Below are 27,117 nucleotides of genomic sequence, written 5' to 3' on the forward strand. Positions count from 1 at the left end.
ATTTTAATTGTACTGTTTTTGTTATCGTGGGATGCTCCAGGCAGTTAGAGTTTCTCAAAAATTTTAAGCTAAAAGGATATACGGTAGTGACTCATCTCTTATAATAAATTTTGGATGAGATATAACTAGTAAGTTGACTAGTGTTTTAAACATTACACATATTTTATTAACTGACTTCATTTCCTAAAAAATCATAAACTTGTACTTTTCTCTGTTGAAAAGTAGGTAACGCCAGGCCCTTCGTGACAGGACCAGATAGTAGGTTGGTGCAGGATGTTCCTTTGATACAGGATATTCCACAGAACCAAATTTAATATCTCTTCAGATGGAAGAAAAACAAGTATTGCATTATATCTTATTATTTGAATGAAAAAACTGCTTCTCAGGAAATTCTTTAGAGTAGAGAAATCCAGGGGGGGAAGGGAGGTTGGAAATTGTTTGGTACATGGCAGCTAAACCCTGGATAATGAGGAAAATATTGCCTTGTAGACGAGTGCCCAAGATCAAATCTCTAGAAATAATCAGTCATCCCAGACAAGCTGGGTCCTACTGTACTTACCTTTATATGTTGCTTATTCTCAATAATTTTTCATATGCATTGATATTTAAGGGCATGCATAGTTTTAACTCTATGTATATTAGAAATCTCTGTTTGAAAAGAGAAATGAAGATGAATTTTCATTGCAACACATGTTTGAGTGAGAATACTCTTAAATAGGTATGAGCTATTAGAAATAGCGTTATGAAATAAAATATTCAAACAGCATTAGACAGTAAAATTTTCAATGAAGGTGTGATTGTAAGAGCAGAGTGGAGTACTATCTCTGTTAGAAAAAAATTTTTAAATATTTATATTGTTTTCTTTTTACTATACTGTACTTGATAAAGAATTTGACAATGCTTTAAAAAAAATACCTAAATCGCAATGAATAAGATAAATCATTGAGGAAGATGGTAAGGCAGGAAAATCATCAAGACAGTGATGATAATGAATTGATGACAATAATGGTGACATGTTTATTCAGTGTGTACTCACTGACAGGCACTGTTTAAACATGTTTTATGTAGAAACTCATTTAATCCCACAGTAACCTGAGATAGTAGAAACGTGTAACAGATGAAGAGAAATTAAGGTGCATGTTCCAAGTCACAGAGCTAAAGAGGTAGAACCCCTGTTCGAAATCTGCCAATTGGCTTTGAGCCTAGGCTCTGGGTCACAGAGCTCCTTGCCTTCTCTGTGGAACCAGCATGTAGAATCACATACACATTTTACAGGGTGCCACATATTTGGTTCTAAGAATTTTAGCAGATAAACCAAAGTATAAACACAATTATAGTGTCCATATGATAAAAATATGAATCATTCTGAGGATAAAGTGAAATAATTTATTGACACATTTGAAATCGCCTCACCTCACCACATATTGAATCATACAGTGAGTCAAATTATATCCCCATATCAATAATGGGATATAGCTCTTCAAAGTATCCACACCTCTGAACAGCAGCAGTTTAGTACAATTTTGGTGTATCAAAAAGAAGTTTCCTTTTCAGTATCTCCAGACGTAACAGTGTGGCTCATGGAGCTGTTGGAGGAGTCACATGTCTGCACGAGGAAAACGCAGTCGTGTTTTGCCAGCTCGGTTTGCAGCCAAACCTTTCAGCCTGCAGACCTTTGGCACTTTTGGCATGCAGGCCAGAGGGTGCTTCAGAAAGTTGCACATCTTGGGTAAGAGTGGCAGCAGAAAGTTGGACCAGGAATGATTGAGATGGATAAATTTGAACATGCAGTCAAGTGCCGAATCTTAATATGTTGATAAATCGGTATATGAAAGGATATCAATTTTTCATGCACACTCTATCCAAAGAATTTACCCAACATGGTTCAAATGCTGAATTATAATTGCTTCCTCCAGAAGAGGGAGATTCAGCATCTATGTATGGTAAGCCAATGAACCCAAGCCCAGGGCCGAAGCTACCCTGTCTTTTGAAGGAGAACTTAGGCAAACTCTGGTATGGTGTCAAGGGGAGCTGTGGCTGTTATTCCACCAGAGTATTTTTTTGTAACTAAACAATAAACTACCTTGGCATTGTTTTAGGGGGGCATTATATCAAAGATTATTTTTTTCTTTCTCTCTCTCTCTTTTGTGACTGATAACAAGAGAGAAGCACTATCAACCACATAGCTATTGGTTTAATTTGGATATTAATTTACTTATAGTTTGATTTGGCCACTTGAAATGAAGTATTATCTCTGAGGCCACAATGTGAAAGATGCTGTTGTAAAGGACCTTTGAGTCATAAAATCTCCACTTGTTTTGCCAGGTAATTAATCTGATGTTCAATGAATCTCCCACTGCCCAAAGACCTCTGTAATCCTGAGATGAAACATTTTGTGTTTGCAGATACTTGATGTAGTGGTGCCTCTGCCAGTCAATCAGTAACAAATAATAGTATAGCCAAGCAAGACAAGCAAGATTTGTGTCTGGTTTGTGCAATGGTAAACCTGTGGTGCCAGCTGTCTGCCAGAAACTCCTCCTAAAAACTCAGATATAGTGAGCAATAATCAGTTCATTAAAAAATGAAACAGCCAAGAACCATATAATAATTAACGTAATTTTTATAGTAATTAAAAACACTTGCTGGTGCATGTGTTTCCCCAGCACAGTCCACCAGCTGCCAGAGATGTAGTTGAGCTAGGGTTTCCCTGTGTATAACTCCAGGGAGCAACATTTACATAAGCTATAGTGTGCATGGCGCCCCCTAGAGTTGGGTAATATGGTATCTCTGCAATTCATACATTTACCCTTTTCACAGTATCCTATTATTATTCGACTCATGTTTCTGTCCCTACTCTCCTGTAAACTCCTTTGGAACATGTTTATTATCTTGATCTTCACATTCCCAGTCCCTAGATTGCCTATTGCATAGGAAAAGTATTTTTTTAACTTGTTCATTGAATTGAATAAAAGTGTAAATAAATTTTGTAAAGCCAAAGATTTTTAGCTTTTTATGTTTAAACAAGAACTTCCCCAAAATACTATTTATATTGCTATGTCAGCTTAGTCATCACATTGTAATAGTTAGGAATCTTCTGGATGCACATGAAAGAAGCCCAAACCAAACAGGTTTAAGTCAAAAGAAATAAGTGAATTTACTGGTTCCTATAACAGACTCCCAGAATTAGACCCATCTGGCTCCAGTCACAGCCAGATCCATCAACCTAAATGATGACCTGAACACATTCTGTCAACATTTTTCAGCTCCACCTTTCTCTGTGTTGCTTCCTACAAGCTTGCTCTTTCTGTCCCACATCAAGGTGGCCTCTCACAGAGGCCAGTCCTTTTACCAAACATTCTCTTTCCATTAAGACAAAATCCCAATTTTATTTTAATTACACTTCCATGGGCCATGTGCTCATCCTGAACCAGTAACTGTGGTGGAGGACTGGAAGGCGCTAATGGCCTCCGAGTGTCAGAGATATTTCAAAACAATAAGAAATAGAAGATAGGAAAAGAAAACAAAACGTTTCAACTGCATTATCCCCCATTTAGCAGATAGTGAAACTAAGGCTCAGATAAGATGTGTCTTGACAATGTAGGTTTTCTGATACTGAATCTAGTATGTTTTTTACATGACCTCTCATTCATTCCTGGCAGTTTCAGGTTTGCAGGTAATCAGCAATAAAGATTTTTTTTTTTCAGACTTGTAGCATGAGCCTCTGAGAATACTGAAGAACCTAAATTAGTGAATGGACAAACTGATAGTGAGAATCATGAGAATATTTTTTGAGTTTTTGTTTCAGTAGGTGTTGCTTTGCCCCCCATGGATTTGTCACCCCACTTCCCCTGGGTGATGGAGATGCAAAGGATTACTCAAAGCCCATCTCTTCTGAGCAGTGAGAGACCCCGAAGTGGTTAATCTCCCACCAGAACCCTCAAGCAAGAGGCATCCCTTCCTTGGGAAATTAACCCCAAATTGGGGTTCTCTTCCTGCATTTATTTTCCAGACCAGGAAGTTACAGGAAGAGAACATAGGTGGGGTTCTCCTGTATATTGATAAACTACAGTTTGTCAATATAGGCTGGTAACTTTCAGTGAAACAAGCCAGATGACATTCCATTAGACAAGTAAGTGATCTTACAGCAATTCCTCAGTATCTTTACATAACAGTCAGTAACTAGTCTGTCTTTGAACCAGGAACCTTGCTGTGCCACTAATCTTTATCTTACAACAGAGACTTCGTAGCCTGAGGAAAATTTCCAGTCCTCTGCATGGTCAATATTTGAAACTGCAAGGCTTTGGAAAACCAGGCCCTGTGAAGTACATTTGCTTTACAGTATATTCTACAAGTAGGAATCAGCTCGATTTCCCAATTTATGAAAAGATGCAGCCTGATTTTCCTGAGAGATCATATAAGTACAAGCTTTCCCTGAAGCACTGGTAGTGATTTGAACAGAAACAATCAAATTCAAATGGCTGCCTGGTTTCTCTGCACTCCTGACTATTGAAAGCATTTTGTTTGCTTTAATTTGGATGTGGTTCTGGTTTTGGTGGGAGCAAAGCGACACTTTGGCCTGAGGGAGTGTGTGTGTTTTCAAGTGTCATAGGCATTCGAACTGCCAGCAGCCCACACTGCACAGGAGACATTTTCATGAATGCTGCATGATTCTGTGTCCACATCTGCACAGAGCTGCATATCCTTGATGACCACATTTCATTTTAGCTTAGTTTTGATTACTTTTTAATTCACTTTTTGTGGTAGTCCATCTTGAAGGTAAGAAAAGGGTAGTGATTTCACAAGAACTTAAGTTGAACCCGTGCAGAGGAAGAGGGAGTTAGGGGATCTGCCCTGAAATCAACCTGCTTATTTAAGTAGATTTGAAGAAAAACAGAGCATGCAAACAACAAATCAGCCTGATTTATCTAAGAGGAGTGGATAAAATAGTCACTGCAGGAGGAAACATGCAACCAAATCCAGTAGTTTATCATATCTTCATGAAACCTTGAAATAGCTCAATGAATTTATATTGTTTCCAAAAGACATGTGAGCCAGGCTGTCTTATCCTGCCCTACTGTGAACCCTGAAATCAATCCATTGCTCTCTCAAACTTTGGGAAAATGATATGCTGCTAATGTCAATGAACTGGTTGCATTCACAGAATGTGTTTTCACTCCCCGAGTTTACTGAAGTGGAAGACGGGAAGGATATGCCTTTCTGAAAATGATCATCTGTGCTCAAAGACCTATTTTTTCTAGAGATGAGAGCATTTCAGATAAAACGCCTCCTTAACATGAGAAAACCTTGTTATCCTTCCTTTCCACAAGTCATTTGACTCCTTTATATTTGCAAAGATTGTCAATTCCTATTTCTTTTTTGGAGGTTTGATAAAACAGAGGCCTTGTAGAAAGGAAAATGGATACTGTTCAAAGAAATTCACCTCCTGTAACAAGAGGCCAGAGCTGGTGCCTCTGTGTTTCTGTCTTTCCACACTTCACCATCCTCTGCCTCAGCTTACATTAGTTCATAGTCATTGCTTCATACTATAGATATTCTGAAGAAGCACATTATAGGCAGATAAAATGCAAGTTTAGATTTCTGGCTTATGAGCAACAGTGAAAGGTGATTAAATATTGCAGTTGAATTGCACCGCTTAGTCTTTTTCTTCTATTCTTTTTGCAGATTGTCTTAGTTTTTAACAATACCTTACTCTGTGGAACAGTTAACAGTTTTCAAATTGGTTATACATATTCTTTGCCACTTATGTTTTGTTGTTTCTCTCCATATTGTGGACAATGATTTGCTGTCTTTTTCTTTTAACTTATGGAATAGCTTTCACGGGTAATTGAAAACAGGTTTTATAAATGTGTTGGTTGAATAAAATAGAAAGTAATCCAAATAAAAGAGCAATAAGAATATATCATTCTGATCTCTGAAGACACCAGTAAATATGTTATGTATACGCTTATGTATTGAAAAAGTAGTATGTGTATAATCCTTATTTTGACCTATAACTAATAAATAGATGTTCCACGAGAAACTCCACAGAGCTGATTACTCATCAGGTTGTTCTCTAAGCTATGTGCTGAGTGTTAGTCAAAGGAAATTTCTGCTACTTATTAGCTGTGTGACTCTTGGGCAAGTTAATTGACTACTCTTTGTTTTTTCATCTTTAGAATGGAGATAATGATACTATCTATGGTGCTATTGAGGGAATTAAATGAGGGAATATATCTAAAGTCCTTAGTGGGGTACCTGGCGTTTTGTAAGTGCTTTATCAGTATTTATTATTTTTTTATAGTGGTTCCAATGTTGTTGCTAACCATAGTACTATAAGAGAATTGTCTTCATGAGCAAGTTTTCATGTTGTAGGACGCAGTGTCATGTACAAAGCAGTCAGGCTTACAAAGCCAGAAGGACTTAGATTCCTTTCCTGGCTCTTCCATTAAGCAAATGGATAGGCTTGTGAAACACACTCAAACTTTCAAAACCTAAGTTTTCATCTATGATAAACATAGGAGCTTTAAAAAGTCATGTCCCACAGGGTAGATGAAAAATGAGAAGCCAATATTATTAAATAATATAGAAAAAAAATGGCTTCATTAAGAAAACTTCCCTCACTTCCTCTTAGAAAATGTATGAGTAGCAGTTACTAAACTTAGAAAACACTTCTCTGGTGTTAAAGTGATGATGGAGCCCATCATTAAATCTCATGCAATTTTTTGCCCTAGAGCTGAACACCCTTGACCAACAAAGTTCCAAGCCTGATCTTTAAATTTTTAAGCAAATAAAAGCATTATTTTTTATTTATTTGTGCAATGTGGAAGTAGGTCTAAAGTAATTGGCAACTTGGCAAGTTTTCATTTTACCTTAACAGAGAAAATTCATAAGCAGTGTCATATTCGCAGACTTAATTCTTTATTTCTTAAGTCTTCACTTTTGTCTTCTTCTAAATAGATAACCATATTAAAAATGCTGCTTAATTCTGAGGTCCAATATGATTTCCAAAATAAACTTATTGAAAAGGAGTTCAACTGTACTGGTTGGTTAATCCTTTTCCATTTTTTATGTAGAATTTAAGTACAGACCCCCAAATAAAACTACCTCCAAATATACAGTAATATTAAATCTTTAAAGTTTAAATGCCTTTAAGAAAGACCAGAGTCCTTGGAACTTTTTGTTTATTTATAAACTTCTAGAAAATAACAATTTCATGGCTGCTGAAACATTCTTTCATATTTCAAAATCTACTCTTTATCTGAAGCATCAAGGTGGATTTAGGTCTTCAAAGATGTTTTATCTTAAAAACTGCTTACCTCTTTCAACTTCATGTAAAGATAACAGGCTGGGCTAAAGTGACAAAGAATGCCTTAAGGGGGAACTTTGAATGAATAACTTTGAAGAAAACTATTTTCACCAAAGACTTGTCCAGATTTAATTAGTTATGGGGGTTAAAGGGAGAGAGAAAAGGCCAGGAGCCTGAAGGGACTGCAGGAGTAAAGTGTCAAGGAGAAGTGAGATCTCCCATGGAGAAGGAAGTGTTGCTGCTTGAAGGTTTAATAATTTTTTGCCAAGTGTCAAGTATTGTGATTTCCAGTGGCAGGAGAGGCAAAATGTGAAACATTAACCGATCCTGTACTTTGCTGGAGGTGATTCATACCCTTACCATCTTCTTCAGTATATTGGGTATACTATCTTTCAAAAGAATAAATTTTGGAAGAATGTCATTTGCTCCACAAAAAGAATAAAATGTGGGGGTATTGGTTCAAAATCAACATCCTTACTCAACAAGCAGAATTAATCCTTTCCTTGCAAAGTCATAAAATCTGAATTGGTATCAAATGCCACATGGAAACTATGATTTACAAAAAAGACACACGCATGGATCCAGAATTCAACTACTAGAGGTAAAGATAACAATGACATTAGTAACAAGTGATTTTGAATGGGATTGAGATAGGCATTAAAAAGTCAATAGGGAATAAGGCATTATGTGCAGAGTAAATACCTGGCATTGAAAAAAACTAAAAGGGATGCATTTATGGAATACAAATCGCCAAATTTGGCTTTGGTGGACTGGTGGTAAATAAACTGGAAATTGTATAAGCTTTGGGCCCTGTTAGATGGAATACCGAAAGTTTCCAGTAGAAGATGTTATGATTCCACCTTCACTTGGGGGTGCTAATTTAGTGATTTGGTGTAGAAGGAATTGAGAGAGGAAAGTCAGGAGCAAGGCAAGTCAGTATCAAGGCTCTTGTAATAATCTGAATAAAAATGATAAGGTCCTCAGCTTGAATGCTGGCGATGAGGAGAGTAGGAGTTGACAGTGAATTAAACACTGTAGAGCTCACTGTCAATGGATTGGGCCTGATGGGGAGATGGGACTTCCAGCTTTTCACCATAAGGATGACCTTGTAGTCAGACATGTTGAGCGGAGTCAAAAGGAGAAGCTAATTTTAAAGGGAAGATAAGGTCATTTGATGCTGATGCAGAGGATACAGTGTTGAACAAAATGGATAAACTTTCTGATCCCATAGAGCTTGGAGTTTTGTGGGAGGGGAAAGAAAAGAAACAACTAACAGTAAACAAACTAATTTGAGATCATTATAGGTGGTAAGGAGAAATCAAATGCAACGAAATGTTCTTGGAAGGATGCAAGATCTCAATCAAATTGAGACTGGGTGGTCAAGAATCTCTCTTTGTCTGGGACACATCTTGAACTGAAACCCAAATGGCAAGAAGGGGATGGAGTATCCTTCCTAGAGGACTAAGGGCAAGCGCCAGTGCCCTACGGTGGGAATGAGTTTGGTGTGTTTAAAGATGCACGTAGCAGTCTGTCTCGAGCATGGTGACAAAAGAACAGGAGGCTTGGAAATGAGACATAGAGACCAGCAGCAACCAGATGAGGTGGCTCCTTATTGGCCTTGGTAAAGAGTCTGATTTCATTCTCAGTCAATGCAAAGGCATCGAAGGGTTTTAAGAAGCAGGGAGGTGGAGTGGAAGGTTGTGTGTGTGACATGATCTGATAATTGAAGTCGTTGGTGTGGTTAGATGCCCGGGGGAGAGACTATAGGAGAAACCTTAGTAAGTAAGTATTTCACTAAATTCAGGCAGCAAAGAAGAAAGAGAAAGGTCGAAGAGGTAGGATGTGAAGCAATATAGTGCTAATTCACAGTCCCCAAGAGAGGAGGAAGTTTCCAAAAGGAGAAAGTGGTGCAATGAAGTCAAGTGTCAGATGAGGCCAAGAGGCTGAAGAGACGGTGTATCAGGTGTATCATATTATTTCCCACACATGACATGCCTTAGATCCAACTTCAATTATGCAGTGAGGGAATACATTTAGTTGACGTTAACTCTTGCATGGAAGATAGATATAATTTTTTTAATGTGGGAACTGGATCCCTGCTTATAAACACTAAAGGAACACCTTCTTAATGTATTTAAAGTTTAAATTTAAAGGTGTATTTTGTAAGTATTTTTTTTAAATTCTCATGATTTTGGTTAATAGAGTAATTCCAATACTCTTCTCTCTTATCCTGTAGAACCTCTTTGGAACCTCTGCAGAACCTCTGTAGGAATAACAATGCTAATTGAAAAGGAATAAGAATAAAAACCTCTGAAGTCTATGCCAGGTGCTGGATTAGGCATGGGTCATGTAGAAACAAATAAGATAATCATGTTCCTTTACCTTCTGAACTTTCCATCTAGTGGGGAAGAAATTTGAACAAGAGAGGAGCACAGAGCAATGAGTGAGCATAGCAGGGGATTCAGCCCAGGATGGGGAGGGTTTCAGAGGAAGGAGTGTTTCACCTGATACCTGAAGAATGAGTAAGAGTTATGAAAGAGGATGGGCATGAAATTGTGGGGAGAGTCTGATGGTGTCAGCTTGGCCAGACTACAGCCCCCAGTTATTCAATGAAACTAATCTAGGTGTTGCTCAGGGAAGCCTCAATTCTGCTTTTATGATCTTTCAACTGATTGAATCAGGCACACCCAGATTACCAAGGATAATCTCTCTTATTTAAGGCCGCCAGTTACAGATTTAATTGCATCACAAAATGCCTTCAAAGCAACACCTAGATTAATATTTGATTGAATAACTGGGAACTGTAGCCTAGCTAAGTTGACATTTAATATTGACCATCAGAGAGAGTTTTCCAGGAAAGAGATCAGCATGTGTCATGTAAATATATTATAATATTGAATTTTTAAATCTTTATTAGTTTATTCTATACGATAAATCGTTCTTATTAGTTAACTAGTAAGAGTTAACCCTAGGATTATGTCGTCTTATTTATATGTCAATAATTATTTAATTTCTATAATATTACTCTGTGATTTTTTTTATTCTCCAAATTCCTGTGGTTCATGATAATAGTATAGGATTTGCAACTCAAAACATTAATAGAGAATAAAAAATGGCTGAACTTTTCCTTAATTCACTGTGTAAAACTCTCTACACATTAGCAAACCTTTCTACCATCCTAAAATTAAGCACTTTAAAGTGAAAGTCAAATACTAATCAAGTATCAATCAATTATACACGTGCTATTTACATAACCAGACTAATAGACCAATTTCTATTTTAAATTTAGATTATCATAAATTTAATGTCTCCTATCTCATGATTTATTTCTAGAAGTAAAAAGACTTCATTGAAAGCTACAGCAGCTAGGACAAGGTGATCAACAAATATTCATTTTTGAACAAAATGTTAGAAAGATAAACTATGTTAGTCAACTATGTTAATTCAAAGTTAGAGATCAGAGAGATGAAGAAATTAGGGCAATGGAAAATAGGAGAAAAATGAGATGAAGCCAGGAAGAATTAAATAAATGCTGTATACTTGCAAGTAACATGATCTGTAAACACAGGTTTTAATGGAGCCATCAAGTAATTTTTATGGAGTCAGGATCATTGATTTGGAAAGGTTGAACTTAGAACAGAAACCTGTAGTGGTTATTCTAAGCTGAAGCAATAGGTTGCACATGGAAATATTTAATTTCTCTATCTCTTAATTTGAATAAAAACTCAAAAAACACAGAAAAAATGGAAGTCATCCATAATCTAGAATTTGAAAAATATGCTTCAAATAAAAGGTAAAAGTTTCCCCTAAAGCCTCCAATTCTTCTCCCCAGAAATAATAGGTGTTAATATTTTTGTGCATCAGCCTATGCTTAATCTTTTGCTTCTTGTGATTGATTGATGCAGCCACTTGCACACACACACACACACATGCCCCAAATTGGCCAAAATCTTGTTTACTTGCTCAGTAAACAATGGATGTCTTTCTAGCTCAACACATATAAATCTGCCTCCTTATTTTTATTTTATTGACTGAACAGTGTACTCTTGGTTGCATGTTTCAGAAATTATTCAACTATTCTTCAGTTGATAGTCAGTTGTTCTCAGTCTCATTCAAATAGTTAATTCCAGCTGCCTTTTGTTGTTGTAATACATCATGTACTTTCTTAAGTAAACAATGCTATAGTGAACATCTTAGTACATGTGTATTTACATTTTGATGTTGTTCTGTCTGTAACATGGATTCCAAGAAGTGGGATAGCCTATTTGGAGGTATTCAGAGATTTAATTTTTATTTATATTGTCAAATTATCTCACTAAGATACCCGTTTGCATTTCAGCCAATATAGGCAAATGTACTTTTCCTCAGATCCTCAAAATCATCCAATATTTTTTAGCTAACCTGATAAGCAAAAAGAAACTCACCATCTTGCTTTACATTTATTAAATTACTTGATGAAGGGAGTAAATGTGCTTTTAAAAATTTATTCTTAGAGCACAATATGGCTATGTAGCAGAGATAAAGATGATAGGCAGGATAAAACTTAGTAGGGTTTTATATTAGTAAAACACAGAAGTCATGAAGGCTTAAACTGTGAACAAAGGATGTGCTTTTGTTTCAGAGGTAAGTGCATGTCAAATAGCATGGTAACTTAATATCACTGTTAATAATGTATGGGCGTAATTTGGCAAGTGTTTCTTTAAAAGCAAAAAATAAAAAGTTTTTTCTTTGGAAGTTAGAAATCATTCAGTATTTCCAAATGTGTAATACATTTAAGGCATTCTAGATTCAACTACTTGAATTTAAAAGATGAATCCATTAACATGTTGCTTAAAATATAGACCGTAGTCTTTGTCTTCCAGAGGATATTTTAATCAAAATATTGAAAATAAGCTGGAGTCTCATTCAAATAGTTAATTCCATCTGCCTTTTGTTATAATATATCATGAATTATCTCTCTGATGGATGGGTATCCAAATGCAGATAAAATTAGCTTTGCAGTCATTCATTTTAAATTGCTCTTGAATCATTTGGAAGTAAATTCCATTTCAGAAGAATACGCTTCAGGTCTCAGACAAAGAGATAATGGTCCTATATTTTATGATATAAGCAATAATAGTTTAAGTCTTATGATTCAGAAATATAGAAACTTATGTATTAAGTTGATGAAAATTAAGGCTTGATATATAGCAATAAAACCAGCAACCTAAAGCTTCCTAGATTGATGTTCATAGCATAATATTTTCCTGTCAAGAATTAGGTGGAATAAAAGTCTATAAAAATAATACATGGCACAAAGCTTTCTCTTCTTGTATATAAATGAAAAAGCAAAAGCCTGTATAAGATAACAGAAAAGGAAATATGAGAGATTTACTGTTATCAAGATAAAAATGACACTACTGTTGGAATGTCATTATCATATAATAGTAGAAAGTGGATAATTAAGTCACATGTTAGAGATGGGTAAAATGAATACTAATGTTACATCTAAATAAAAAAAGGCAATTACAGCTTTAAGTTAATACTGAATTTAATGTACAGAACAAAAGCAACTTTGGAAATTTTACTTGGTTAATTTGAATGAACTACATGTAGACAACTTGTTTAGCAATTTAATTAATCAAGTAATTTTTCCCAGATAGCACGATGCAGTCAATATCAGCAGCTGGGGTGTGCATATATACAAAATATAATAATTTAGGATAACTGTAGCATGTTGCCAGAAATAAGTTGACAGTATGAGGTTGCTGTTCACAAACTGAGTTTCTATTATCACCCTGATATCACTCCTTTGGATATTTATGTTAAGAAATGAAGTGATAAGAGGATGCACTCTTTGATTTTTCTGCTGAAAAAATCAAAATTGTTCTTTTATAACTTTTGCAGCATGACCTTAATAGTATCAGAAAGCTGGTTTTTTCTATAGTAAAGTGAATTGCATGCTAGGAACTGGTCTACCAGCTCAAGGTAGAATCTCAAACTTCCTTATTTCCATGTATTCAGCAGTCCTCTAGTGCCCTGAAAGAGTTAACCTCAGTGTGGCAGAGATTTTACTTGTTTTGGATCAAGCCAATGGACTCTGAATTAGATACAAAGTGAAGGCCTTGAACAGATAAAATCTCACACCTTCACTTTCTCACCATTGCAAACACACTTGCTTAGAGGATGGATTGGAGCCTGAGTTTCTCAGTCTGAAAAACCATTTTTCCTACAAAAGACTTAATCACCATAAAAAGCTGGGAAATGCCAAAAATGTTCCAAAATGAATATCCACTAAGAACAGTGTAATTTCATTTTTCAGACTTATGAGGTGGAATGCTCAGTTAACTGACGTTTGTCGATAGGGCCGGCTTCATGGATTTGTGACCTGTACTGTCACACAAGAACAGTGCTTGGTTTAATGTCCTACTGTCACAATTTCAGAATTCTTAATAAATTTTTAACCAGGATCCCTGAATTGTAGATATTAATAGTTATGACATCTTATATTTGTAAATGAATTTGAGGCACTATAAACTCTAAAATAGCTTGTGAATCTTTTTTTTTATCTAAGTTGCCATTAGTATAATATTCATGATTTTACAAGATTTTTATTGACCTCTTATAATGTACCTGGCACTATGCTAGACTTAAAGAAAATGACAGTGAGAACAGCACAGTCCACGCCTTCAAGATCTTTCATTCTAGTGTTAAGAATGTGTTTCATATTTCTAGTTTTTTGAAAATTGGTGATATCTGAATAAAACTGGTTACCAAAGTGGAAAAGTAGATTCCTCCATATATGTGAGAGGCAAATGCATAGTGCACAGGAGGTAAATGTTCATGGAGAGTAAATGGCATTTATAGCTCATCATTTTTTCCTTGTTAAGTACATATAGAAGTAGCCATGCTGGTTATTTAAATACTCAAATGTTTTTCTTTATTATTTTGGTTGAACAGAATTGGTTTTATCATTTAATTTTCAAAACTTACTCTAGAAAAGAAAATTTTTCATAAAAAGTTTCATAAGAGGACAATTTCTAAAATACCACTTTATCTGGAAATTAATGCCAACACTCGATATTTGTGTCTAGAACAAGAATCAGAAAGTGGTCTCAGGGTGCTTCACTTGATGGTGGGGAACTTGTTATCTGGACCAGCTCCCGTGTTTGAGTAAGGTGCTTAGGCCATCTGTTGCAAATGGAGAAGGCGAGAATTTCACAAGTCTGAGATTCCGCTGATAATCAGTACATTTGCATTTTGTCATAGCTATCCCACTAAACATATCTACTAACTCAGGATCTTGAGTTTTCTTTGTTAATGTCATTCCCAACACCTGAATTGAGTATTTGATGTGATAGGCCATATCGCCTTATGTGAATTCATTCAAGACATACATAGACTTGGACTTACTGTATGAATATTCTAAGGAATATTAATAAACTAATATGTTGTGGTTGGTTAAAGCATCTCTAGATCAACTTCAAGAGATGGGTTCTGCAGAAACTAGAATGACATATAAAAGAAACACTGGATTTATCACACGAAAAAAACTTTTCAAATGATAGAAATCATTCCTTAATAAGCTGCATTTTAGGTGTTGCCAAATACCTTGAAAAATCAATACTGTGTGTAGCCTCGAACCAAGATATAGCTTTATTTCTCAAAATTAAAGAAATATAAAGTTAGTTTGCCCACATATTTTCTAAATGCATTACTTTTCTGTCATATTAATTTATGAGAATTTACTAAAAATATTGACTCTCATATTGGATCACAATATAAAGCCCAATTTTCTTCTGTCTTGAAACACAATCACTTAGATTGAAAACAAATGAATGGGCAAAGACATAAAATGCAAACACAAACCAAAAAGAAAGCAAGGAGCACAATGCATTACTTTTTTACCCTGGTACTTAACAGAGCCCTTTTTGACTTGAAAACATGTATGACAGTTTTAGCTTCCATTAGTCTTCTCAGTAGATTGCAATAAAACAATCAGAAGAAAGAAATACATGCTTTGGCAAGGTAGGGTAATCAATTTTTAGTTCCTCTCTGTGTAGTCTTTCTATAAGATGTGAACATGTAAGTACTTTTGCTACATTATTGAATAAGGTAAGATAATGTGCAGTCATCTGGTATCTTGCAATAACTCTTTTTAAAGGAACAAATTTCGCCTTCTAGAACAATGGCTGAAAGAAAGAATGTTTATACTCTGCATAATTTATAAATGTATAGTTATTAAATGGGTTCACATTTTTGTGTATACAAACATACACCAATAATAAAAAAGTAAAATCTAGTTGACCCTCTGCCTTCATGAAAAATAACAACAACAATAAATATCTATAATAAATAAAAACAATAGATAACCTTGTATAGAATTTGAATCATATATTTTGTGGAGCTTTATTGATCATCAGCACTGTCCATCATCACATATAACAGTAAGTGCTTTAAGAAAAAAGAGGTTGAATAAAGCCTTTAAGACATCGGTTTTGTGCTGATGGATCTGTCAATAGTTAGTTTCTCATCCCTTTGCCTTTCTGAGCTATGTTTATTTAAGCCGTCTTGAACGTTCTTGCATATCGACTAGAGGAGCTAAAATTGATGGAAACAAGATTATTCTTTAGTAAGCTGACAGTTTGGGTCCTTGATGTTCAACAATGGAAAAACTAAAAATGATGCCCTGCCAGAAGAAAGCAAATTAAGGAGATAAAGCAAGAAAGAAAGCTAGGTAGCGGAAACATTTACATTCCAGAGTCAGGAATTTATCATCGTGGAGCAGCTTTGAAAGCCAGTTTTGTCTGTGATGCAAGTGAAACCAATCTTTACCACCAAACAGATCGGCAGAAACTGGGCATCCTTCCTATTTGACAGCTCTCCCATGACCTGGATGACAAAGGTCCCAGGCCAGGTTTCTTAGTGGACAGATGTCTACTTCACCAATGGCTGTTTCCAAAACAGGGCAACAACTACAGGAGTAATGAAATGATTTTCAAGGTAACATTTGAGCAACCAGTCTTTAAGTACCAATATTGATATCCTATATTTGCTACTGAATATATGCACTTCTAAAGAACTTGTAAAAATTTTTAATTGTGACCTATGAGCTTTAACCTTACATATTGGCCAAGGGTATTTAATCAATTTAGGGAATTAATAATAGTGTTGTTGTCCTCTATCTTTCAAAAGAAGATACTCGCCGGGCTTAACTTATTTATAGTGTATTGGAAAGACTCCTTTTACCTTGACTTTCATAAAACATGGTAGTAGGTTTTATTAAAAGGCATTCTATGATATTTTATTTTTTATTTGGAATCCAACCTAAAGAAAAACATACCTCAAAGTATGCAAATATCTAAAGTGGTTTTTAGGTTTTGTTTATTCAGTGGTGTTAGAACATCAGGGTGGGAGAAATATGTTTGACAATTTTCAGCTCTATTAAAATAAAGCTATCGTTCTTCATGATAACACTCAGTGATATTCTAATGAGGATAGGTTTTACTAGTCATGTAACACCAGATGACATTTGTGGTATGGTTTCAAAATAAGACCAAACAGTATTTTTAGACTGTAGGCTCTACTATGGCTCTACTATTGGCTAACTTGATGCTATTATCTGTATTTCTGTATTATCTGTGTTATTGAGCTAATATTTATTTAGCTCAATAAATATTTTTTGGCTGAATGAATGAATGAATATTTCACATAGTGGCATCTTTTGAAAATAACAGTAGATTTGAACCTAAACATAAAGTTTCTTAATTCATGTTTCTAGTCTTTCTACTCAACTCCTTACAAAGGATTTAAAGTTTATCTATGAGCCTTATGCTTTTCACACAAGTTTTTCTAATGAAGTTGCTTTTGCATTTGTCTGCTCTCAAGAGTAGCATGTGATGGGAAGTGTAGTAATACAAATATATTGGAAAGATCACATTTTTCAAGTGAGACAATCCTGAGTTCTGGTCCCAGTTCTGCTATTTACTACCTGTGTGTCCAGGGCAACTTATGTATCTATCTATCCTCCCCGATGTTGAGTTTTGCCGTGTATAAAAAGGAGAATAGTAATCCAGATCCTTAATTCCTCAACCAGTCAATAGACCTAGCGTGCAGCTTGGCACATAGCAGGCATTTAAGTCACTTAATTAGTTTATGAGAAATTATTTTTAAATGAACAGCAAGTACAAGGCAAGTTGTAACAGTGGTTTGACCATTTTCCACTTTCTTCTTGTTTCATAGACGATGACTTTTTTCATGAACTCCCAGAAACTTTTCCATCTGATCCACCTGAGCCTTTGCCACATTTCCTTATTGAGCCTGAAGAAGCCTATATTGTGAAGAATAAGCCTGTGAACCTGTACTGTAAAGCAAGCCCTGCCACCCAGATCTACTTCAAGTGCAATAGTGAATGGGTTCATCAGAAGGACCACATAGTAGATGAGAGAGTAGACGAAACTTCCGGTGAGTTTTCCATGGCATTTTGGATTTCAGTTCAAGGTTCACTTAGTCACTACTTTGGCCTGTCCTCATGCTGGGTTCAATTAGTAAAATTGAAAATGGAGTTGTTATCCTTGGGTAAAAAGTTTTGAATTGCTTTGGTTAAGATCTGATGATCTCATTCCACACATTGCAAAGTAAAATGTGATGAATAAATCCTGACTTGATTCCTGTTGTACTACATGAAATTAAAATATGGTTCATGCCTCAGAAAATAAATAATGTGAATGAATGGAATGAATTAATGTTAAATGCCCTAGTCAAAGATGTCCTTAAATTGCACTTGTGTACTAGTCATATCTAAATATCCTGAGATCTGAGGAGTATGTTCAACTAAGGAAAAATCGTACTTGTTTACATCACTGTCAAATGTAAATTCATATGCATAGTTACCCCTTATACATTTCTGAGGAATTTTTAAATGTTGTAGATTCAAAGTATTGTAAGTTCCTAACTTATGATCAAAAACAAATCCTAATTTTCTAACTGTTATCTAAAGTTAAATTGAGGGTGACTGAGAACAGTGACAGTGGGGGATCCAGGAACAGAAGTGGCAAGTGTAGCCACTTTCTGGATGGGTCTTGCTCAGAGCATCTTGCCCTTGGCAAAGTTCAAACTCCTGACCTTATTACTTTGTAAATATCGCCTTAAAGAGAAAATACTGAAGGCATAGAAAGGACGAAGTCGATTCTGTGGGATGTACATTGCCTACAAAGAAAACTTTTCTTGACAGTAATTCTTTATCCCCTGATGGATAACTTAAGATAGTTGTGGGATCTCCTAGAATTCTTTTTAGTTAGAAAAATATGCATCTTTCTATGGTGGTTTAAGTGTTTTTTCTCTTCAGTAGGGAGAATAACTCTTTGAACTTTCAGATCCTTTTCACATCTATGATTTTATATTAAGATATATTTTAAGTATTAAGACTTTGTTCATTAACATTTCCAAGATAGTGACAAATATGACAAAAATATAAGCATTTAAATACTTTTGTTATCCCTTATAGATACCTGTTTGTAATAACTTGGTACATGTTTTCGAAAACCAAATTGTAAATAATTCATATTTGTACCCAAGTGTTGGATTAACGAGGGGTGAGTAGAGATCAGCACTTGAGCAGGATCTACTTTCAATGTCCCTGACAACATAAATAGCATATTGAGGAAATAGAACAAAAAGAAATAGAAAAAGCCATGAGAGGACTGAGAAGAGGCAACTTTTAAAACAGCATTTGGGGCATATACTTACATAACATAAATGGATTTATAAAATCAGCTCTACATAATTGCTTGTCAATTTGTGAATCAATATGCTCATTGCATGCAAGCTGATGAGTGCAGAAATAACTGGGTATCCAGTTGTAGGGTGGCTTACTTCAGGGAATTGTCTCACCTCTTGGTCTAATTACACAGAAAATAACTCCACCAGATGTCTTCAAAATCTCAAGTGAATTGAGTTTTATTTGTTTCAGCTCATTTATTTATAAAGATTTCAAATACATAAGCTTTTAATGATAAGAGGAAAAAGAAATAAATCACAAAAGCTAAAACGAGAGTCACAATATATTTAGGCTTGTCTCTTTTAAATTAATGAAAAAGCCTATATAGGAAGATGATAAATAAAAACAAAACTGCACTGATGTCGAGCACGTCTGCCAACTTCATGCTATGTTGGTAACACACTGCTATAGATATACATACATACATATATATATATATAGAGAGAGAGAGATTGGTTTACTTTCTTAAAACATTTGTTTTTTATATTTCTACACAAAATTATTTAATATTCTACACGCCAATGATTACAACTACCTTTTAAAGTAAATATAAACTAAATTACATGGCATGTTTTCATTCAAACTCAGAATAGCTAGATGAGAATTAAGGGACGATTTGGGAGCTCCAATATTTGCACAATTCTTCAGAGATTCAGGGATGCAGTGAAATGCAGTGTAGCTTTCTGTTAGCTTTCATTTTCATCCAAAACTTTACAAGAAAGTCAGCATCCAGCCAAATGTTGACATACTAGATTGTAAAAAAAAAAGGTGAAAATTTATCATTCATGACCAATGGTGTGATTTTGTATATCTGGAAAACTTATGTAGTTTTAAAGAAAAAAATTTGAAAAAACACCATTAAGAGAATACAGAAAATTGGCTGATAAATTTGTGTAACCATTAACTTTTCTATGTACTGGTAGCCAATTCAAATTAAAAGGTAATAATAAGGTATCATTTAGCATAGCAATGTGAAAGAACATATATAGATTTAAACTTAACAAGAAATTTGCAGAATTTTAGAAAGGAAAATTTTAAATTCTACTCAAAGACAAAGAGAAATACCATGACTTGAATAAATGGAGATATGTGTATTGTTATTGAATAGAAAGGCTGAATATTTTTTAGTTTGCTGTGTATAAATGAATCTGTAAGGTCACCAACATTGTATGAAAAATAATTTGTGAGAATAGCTGGAAGAATTTTGAAATAATAGAGTAATAAGAGAACACCAGCTCTTCATAAATATATTATAAAGCTAAAAGTTAAGAGTTTCATCTTGTCAGAGGACAAGAAACATAAATTAATGGATTAAAATAGAGACCAAGAAATATTTAAATGCCTAAGGTATTTTAGAATGTGATAAAGATAAGTTTTCCAACCATTGAGGAAAAGGGTTTATTCAATACATGAGTTGAGACAACAGGGAGACAGTTGGAAAGTAGAAAAATAAATAAATAAAGCTTGGGTTCCATCTCATTCTTTATAATAAAATAAATTTTAGATGTTTAGGGCTTAAAGTCATCATCATCATTATCATCATCACAAGGAGGAAATTTTGGCACTTTGTCGGTTGTTTGGTTGGTTTCATTGATGGGCACAAGCCTTTTCAATTAAGACACAAAATCTAGAAGCCTTACAGGAAGGCATTATTAAACTTGAATATACAAAGCAAGAAAACCACAAACAAAGCCACAAGACAGAAAAGATAACTAGTTATAACTAGTTATAATATCTGTGGATACATATGAGTCAAAGGGCTAATTTAATTAATACATAAATAGCTCTTAACCATATTGGAGAAAAAGACCAGCAACCCAATGGACAATTGAGTAGAGCTTAAACATGGAGATAACAGAGAAAGAAAGGCAAACATCTCAGGAGATGTTGTCAAGATCAAAACATTTGTTAGTACACGGTATTCATTAAAGGCACATTTCCTTGATGGGGGTAAAAATTGATACAATCTTTTCAAAGGCCAATTTGAAAATACTATCAGTATTGAAAGGTATTTACCCTTTCAGTGACTAATTACAAATCTAGGAATGATCTAAAAATAAAATTCCAAATGTGCACAAGACTTGTGTGCAAGTTTGTCTGTTGCACCCTTGTTGCAGATGTCGGGGACGACTGTTCATCCCTAGTTTGGAATACCGTGATGCTTTTTAAAACAATGAGGTTGCTACACATGTGAAGCTGTGGAAAAATCTCTTAGATAAAATTTTACATGAAAACCAAAGTACAGAACATTTTGTGTGATATGTTCCCATTGTGTAAAGAAGGAGGATGCACATACATATTTGTGTATGCATTGGAATTTTCTGGACAAATATGCAAGAAGTTGACAGCTTAGAATCTGGGATAAGAGACTTTTATTGTTTGATTTTGTTTTAATCCTGTGAATGTATTATTTTCATAATAAATAATGAAACCTGAAAAAAGTCCCATACCACTTTATTGCATCGCTTTGCCATCTATCATAAATCTCCAGCCCGGACAAATATTGGGGGGGAATTTGTAGGCCTCTTATATTAGAGCTCTTTGCTTTCCTATGAGATCAGAAACATTGTAGATGGAATTGAAATAGAACCACTTGTGGTTTTATCCCCTCTGAAGCTGGATTCATCTGCAGCCTTGGTCCTCAACTTTCTACTTATTAACAGTCGACTATAGTATTGTTGGGGTCTTAGAAGTTCTTAATAGCAAGAAATGTTAGAATACACTAAGTCTTGAAATATATTGCAAACCAGAGAAAATTTCTTGTTATTTAAAAAAATCAAAATTGTTCTCAGATGATAGGACAGAGTCATTGCAAACAAGAGGTTTGTTTTTATACAAACCTCTGCCTCAGAATATTTAAAAGCATATTTAGTGGCAATCAGATACACTTCCTTTCAACTAAGAAAAATTAACTACATTCACTAGAATCTCTATCAAAGGTAACTTCACATTGAAAAACTAGAAAACAATAAAACTGAAAAAAAGAACCAAAAGGTCTTCTTCAATTCACAAAATTCTTCCTTTTAAGTTATGAAGCCATTAAGTAGACTGTCTTATAAAGAAATATGAAGCAAATGATTACTTGTACTCCCTGAGCAAAGTTATACCATTGATCATAATAAAATGTGCTGGTTAAAGATCATTCATCACCATTACTGTTTGCTTTTCTGTCATTTAAACCACATTTGCATTTCTTGCATATATGTAATATAAGAAACAGGAAAGTGGAAAGCAGCATATATTAAATGGTTTAGAATTTTTCAATACTCAGAAGCTGTTGGTTTGTAATATAGTAATACATACCTATGTCGCCTTCCAAATTCCATAGAAATCTTGATCTGCTCAAAATTTTATGGTTACGTTTTTAAGAAAAACTCAGGCTCTTGCTTTCTATTTGCTTGAAGTCTTTTCAACTCTTGTTTCCCTGGTACTTAAGATCCACCACTTTAAAGCAAATATTTTTCCTCTAAGAAGAAGCAAGGAAGTTTAGAAACCATGATTATTTTGAAATTTTAATAATCCCTGAGACTTTTTCTTTTCATATTTAATTATTCTTAAATTGGCAGAAATTATCAATAGGACCAAGATAACAACAATAAAAAGAGTTGCAAGCCTTATACTGAATACCTGACATGTATTATATGTCCTTTAGTCATTTCAACAATCTCATGAGATAATTTCTGGATCCTCCTTTGTGAATGAGGAAACTGAGGCTCAGCAAAATGAAGAAACTAACCTTCTCCAAATCACATAATGAGGAAGTGGCAGAGCTAGGATATAAACCCAAGGCTCTGTTCTTCCAAAACCTTTGCTCTTGGCCCTGTGCCCATTGTCTCCCTAAATTCTGCCATAACTACTGAACACAGAACAGTTGGTCTGAAAAAGAGCCATGCAATAAAATTATCCCTTTTCTCAGGAAAAGAAAGTCTGGCTTAGAATGTCAGCTAAATGTGTACCTTTCATGCTTTCATCTGCCTTTCTTGCCTTTCCACATGAAGGCCTTTGTGATTCTTTAATGTAATAGCATAAGCTAGTGCTTAGGATTTGATTCTTTTTATTCTCGAAGATCTTTAATATTTAGACAATTAGCAAAAGGTGGTGGGCCTTAAAGAAAAAGAAATTGATAAAGAGAGGCTATAATTGAGCACCAGTTTAAGTGAACTGCTTCTACTCAAAACCTCAACATGGAGCTTTCGCAGATATATTGTACTCACTCAAGTTCCTGTTTGTTGCAGGAGTGGCACAGTTGAAATTCTTTATCCTGCGTATTCCTATTTCAGATACCTCTTCTCTCTATCCTGGCACCAGAATAGAAATCTCAGCTTCATCCCTCACTCCAGCAGCCAGTGATCATCAAAAACTGGCAATTCCTTCTTAAATCATTCTGCTTTTAATTCTTTCTTCTAATCTCCTAGTACAAGCCTTAATTGTATACCTCTTCGATTATTATAGTGGCCTCCTATACCTTCTTGGTTTTGGCTTTCCTCCTAGGCAGTCCTTTCTCCAGGCAGTTACAGGCCTAAAACACAGGCCCAAATGACTGTCATTCCTCTTCTCAAAAATATACAGTGGCTTCCCTTTTTCCAGGGAATGAAGCACATCCTCCTTGGTCTTATCTTCAAAGTCTTCAGTGTGGATACATCCTAACCAAACTTTCTAGCCTTATCCTAATAGTTTCTCCTGTGCCATATGCCCTCTGTGTAGGCCAATTTGGTTTTTCCTCTCAAACTGTGTTCAGCAAATCACTAGTATCTTATAAGTCCTTAATAGGTGTTATTTTGAAAAACAAGCAAACAAATAAAAGCTTTGTGGTCAAATAATTATATTCCCCTGTGGAGAAAAGTATAAAGTTGTCTTAGTCTGTTTGGGCTGCTATTACAAAATACCAAAATTTAGGTGGCTTATAAACCACAGAAATTTATTTCTCATGGATCTGGAGGCTGGAAAGTTCAAGATCAAGGTGTTGGAAGATTTGATGTCTGGTGAGGGACTGCTTCCTCATTGATGGTGCCTTCTCACTGCTCCTCACTTGGTGGAAGGGGCAAGGGTCACTCTCTTGCCTCTTTTATAAAGGCAGTTGGGCTGGCTGATTAGCTCAGTTGGGTAGAGTGCAGCCTTGTAACATCAAGGTCAAGGGTTTGGATCCTCATACCAGCCAGCCCCCAAAAGATAAACAAACAAACAAAATGTAAGGGCAGTGATCCCATTCATGAGGGCCACTCCCCATGACCTAATGACCTCCCAAAGGAAGGCCTCACCTCCTAATATTATCACCTAAGAAGTTATTATTTCAACATATGAATTTGGGGGGGGGACATGAACATTCAGGCCAAATGTGTATTAGCACGTGAAAGTCTTAGAAAGTTCAACAATAGAAAAACCTCCTTTGCTATTTAGCAATTGAACTCTTTTTCATAGAACCTCTGTTGACATATCATGAGACTACTGTCACATCAGGATATGATTTAGGAAATGCTGCTCATACATTTTCAAAGGGAAATTAGGGGGAATTTGTGTAAATTTTATTGAATGATGCATACACTCTTTTCTTTACACTTTTGTGTTCTAGAGTCATAGAAACCATGTTACGAGAACTGTGGCAGTCATTTAGTTAAACTTAATGAATTGTTGGCTCTTCGTTAAATTAAGTTTATCCAATTTTCTGTTATCTTGAGTTCATGGACCTACTTATGTCATATGGAACTTGAGAAAATAAGTCTGGTCACATCCTGTCCTATTTGAATCTTAGATCATTGAAAAGAACAGTTATCACATCTTCTTTCCCAAGTTAGCTCTCCTCTTCAGTCTAAACATTATAAGCTGCAGAGTGAACTCCGTGAAATCCGGGGGGATGTCAGTCTTTTTCACTGTTCCAGTTCCATGCTTAATTTGGTGTTGAGTAATTAGTAGGTGCTTAATAAATATGTGTTGAATGAATTAATTATTCTTCACACCATACTTTCTTCCATCCCACCTCTGTCAAAATCCTACTCATTCCTAAAGAAGAATCTCAAATGCAATGTTGTCAGTGAAACTTTCTATAAAACCCCGTTATAAGTAAACATGTCCTCAGCTTTCTTATTTGTACTTCCATTTTCATTATACTCATATGTGTTAATTGTATATGTATATTAGATTAATCTGTATGAAATTAACAATATTCAACCATTTTCAAGATATACAAATCATAATTTCTTATCACTGAATATATATTATTAATGAAAGTTATATTCATAGAGGTTTATATATACAGTGTATATAATCTCTGTTTCTTCAACTAGATTTGAATGGTATGAAATGGCTTATATTTTGTATAGTTTCATCTTTTCTGAAGTTTATAACACAAGGCACTAAACACAGGAAATTATCAAAGTTTGTTTCGTGAGATTATAGCTACTCACTACTAAATTTGAGTGACTGGAATTTAGTGAGACGTACCAATGGTGTGTTTATTTGGAATATTTAATGAATTTGAAGAATACATTAAGATAGCTTAATGTTCTGTAAGAAGAGTTATTTTATACATTAAGTATACATGTCATACCAATCTTTATTCTCCATGTAAAGTAATCATTTTAAACTCAGTTCTTGTTAACAGAATGAACATTTTCAAAAGGAAGTTAGGTGGGTTTTGTTTAAATTTTAGTAAATGATGCATAAAATTTTGAAACTCGGTTTGAACTGCATTCCATAATTTTTTATTTGAGTCAGTGGGAGTGTTGCTTTCACAAGAATGGAGCCTCGTATCTGTAATGTAGTTGTCTGCCAATGAAGATAAATGATTCTGGAATATAAATCAATTATTTATTTGATTTCCTTGTCAGAGGTACTTATTTCAATACCAGAAACTAACAATTTTTCTTTTCAGTATGAGGTTGGCCCCAGGGCTGAGTAAATAAAAATAGGAAATTGGTAAGGACCCATGTAGTACATGAAGGCTTTTCCACAGAGTCAGTCTGATAACTTCACAAGAGAGTAGTTGCCAGTTAGACCTAACAGATTATCAGTTATCCTGAATTGTATGCCTTTGCCTGTTCTTCATTTGTTAGTGTTTACAACGGATTCATCCTTATTTCACATTGACTTTATATCTTTATATACCTGGATTAATATGGCCAACATAATCTCAGCTGTAATTACAAAAACATGGTCAGGTCACAGTTCTAAACTTGGAATCTAGTTTCTGCTTTCACTTCTATTCTTTTGTGAAGATGAGTATCTGCTGAGTGACGTGCATTCACCTACCGTGTATAAACCTGGTTTTTATTTCTATTATTTTCCCAACTTAGAAGAAGTGGTGGGTACTTGAAAATTTTTAGGCTGCACTTTAGATTCCTTTTGTTTCTAATCTATTGTTGTCATGAAGTTTTTATTATTGTTTATTATTGTTCATTTTGGATAATTCTGATACTTGCAAATATCAATATTATAGATCTTACACATACTCCAAAACACCCTGACGACACCATATTTGCAGCACTATATAATTTTAATTTAATTATATCTCATGGGGAATATTTTTAATGTCTGAGTTACAAACTGTATAGAAAATTTTAATACTATGTATTTATTGAACAGAAATGGCCCAGAACATGATTGCAAAGTAGAGGTAAGAAACCATTACACCTTTCAATGCAATTTTAGCATGTTATGTTTCATTAGGGGAAAACAGAAATTTTCTAAAATTACATACATTGGGAGTTTTTAATGTATTGAACACAAAGGAATTCTCCCCTGCCAATTAACATTTAGGGCATGGTTCCTTGTAATATATTACTCCTTTTTCTTCACACAGCTAAAATGAAAGCATTGTTTCATACAAGAATATGCATATAGGTAGATATGTAAGTATAACATATGTATTTGTGTTTGTGTGTTTCTCTGAATTCAAAAAAGAGAAAATCAAATCCTACCCACCCTCAGGCCCACACAGAGGCTACAATAAGAAGCAGGAGTCCAAGGACCATTCTTCATCTAGATTACTTGCTACCGAAATAGGGCATTTCAGGAGCAAAACTAGCGATTGTGTTGCTATAGCAATTTTGCCATGTGC

The 27,117-nt window shown here is 34.9% G+C and overlaps 1 protein-coding gene across 1 annotated transcript in view; it reads left to right on the top strand.

Moving 5' to 3' along the window:
- The first annotated feature begins 1,602 nt into the window (after window positions 1-1,602).
- UNC5C (unc-5 homolog C (C. elegans)) overlaps window positions 1,603-27,117 on the top strand; it is a 98,527-nt gene continuing 73,012 nt past the window's right edge. Inside the window, exons 1-2 of the mRNA XM_008571338.1 lie at window positions 1,603-1,729; window positions 17,528-17,749. Coding sequence (XP_008569560.1) covers window positions 1,603-1,729; window positions 17,528-17,749 — 349 coding nt within the window. The remainder of the gene's footprint in view (window positions 1,730-17,527; window positions 17,750-27,117) is intronic.

The sequence above is a fragment of the Galeopterus variegatus genome, unplaced genomic scaffold (genome assembly GCF_000696425.1).
Source record: "Galeopterus variegatus unplaced genomic scaffold, G_variegatus-3.0.2 Scaffold682, whole genome shotgun sequence".
NCBI classification, from domain to species: domain Eukaryota; kingdom Metazoa; phylum Chordata; class Mammalia; order Dermoptera; family Cynocephalidae; genus Galeopterus; species Galeopterus variegatus.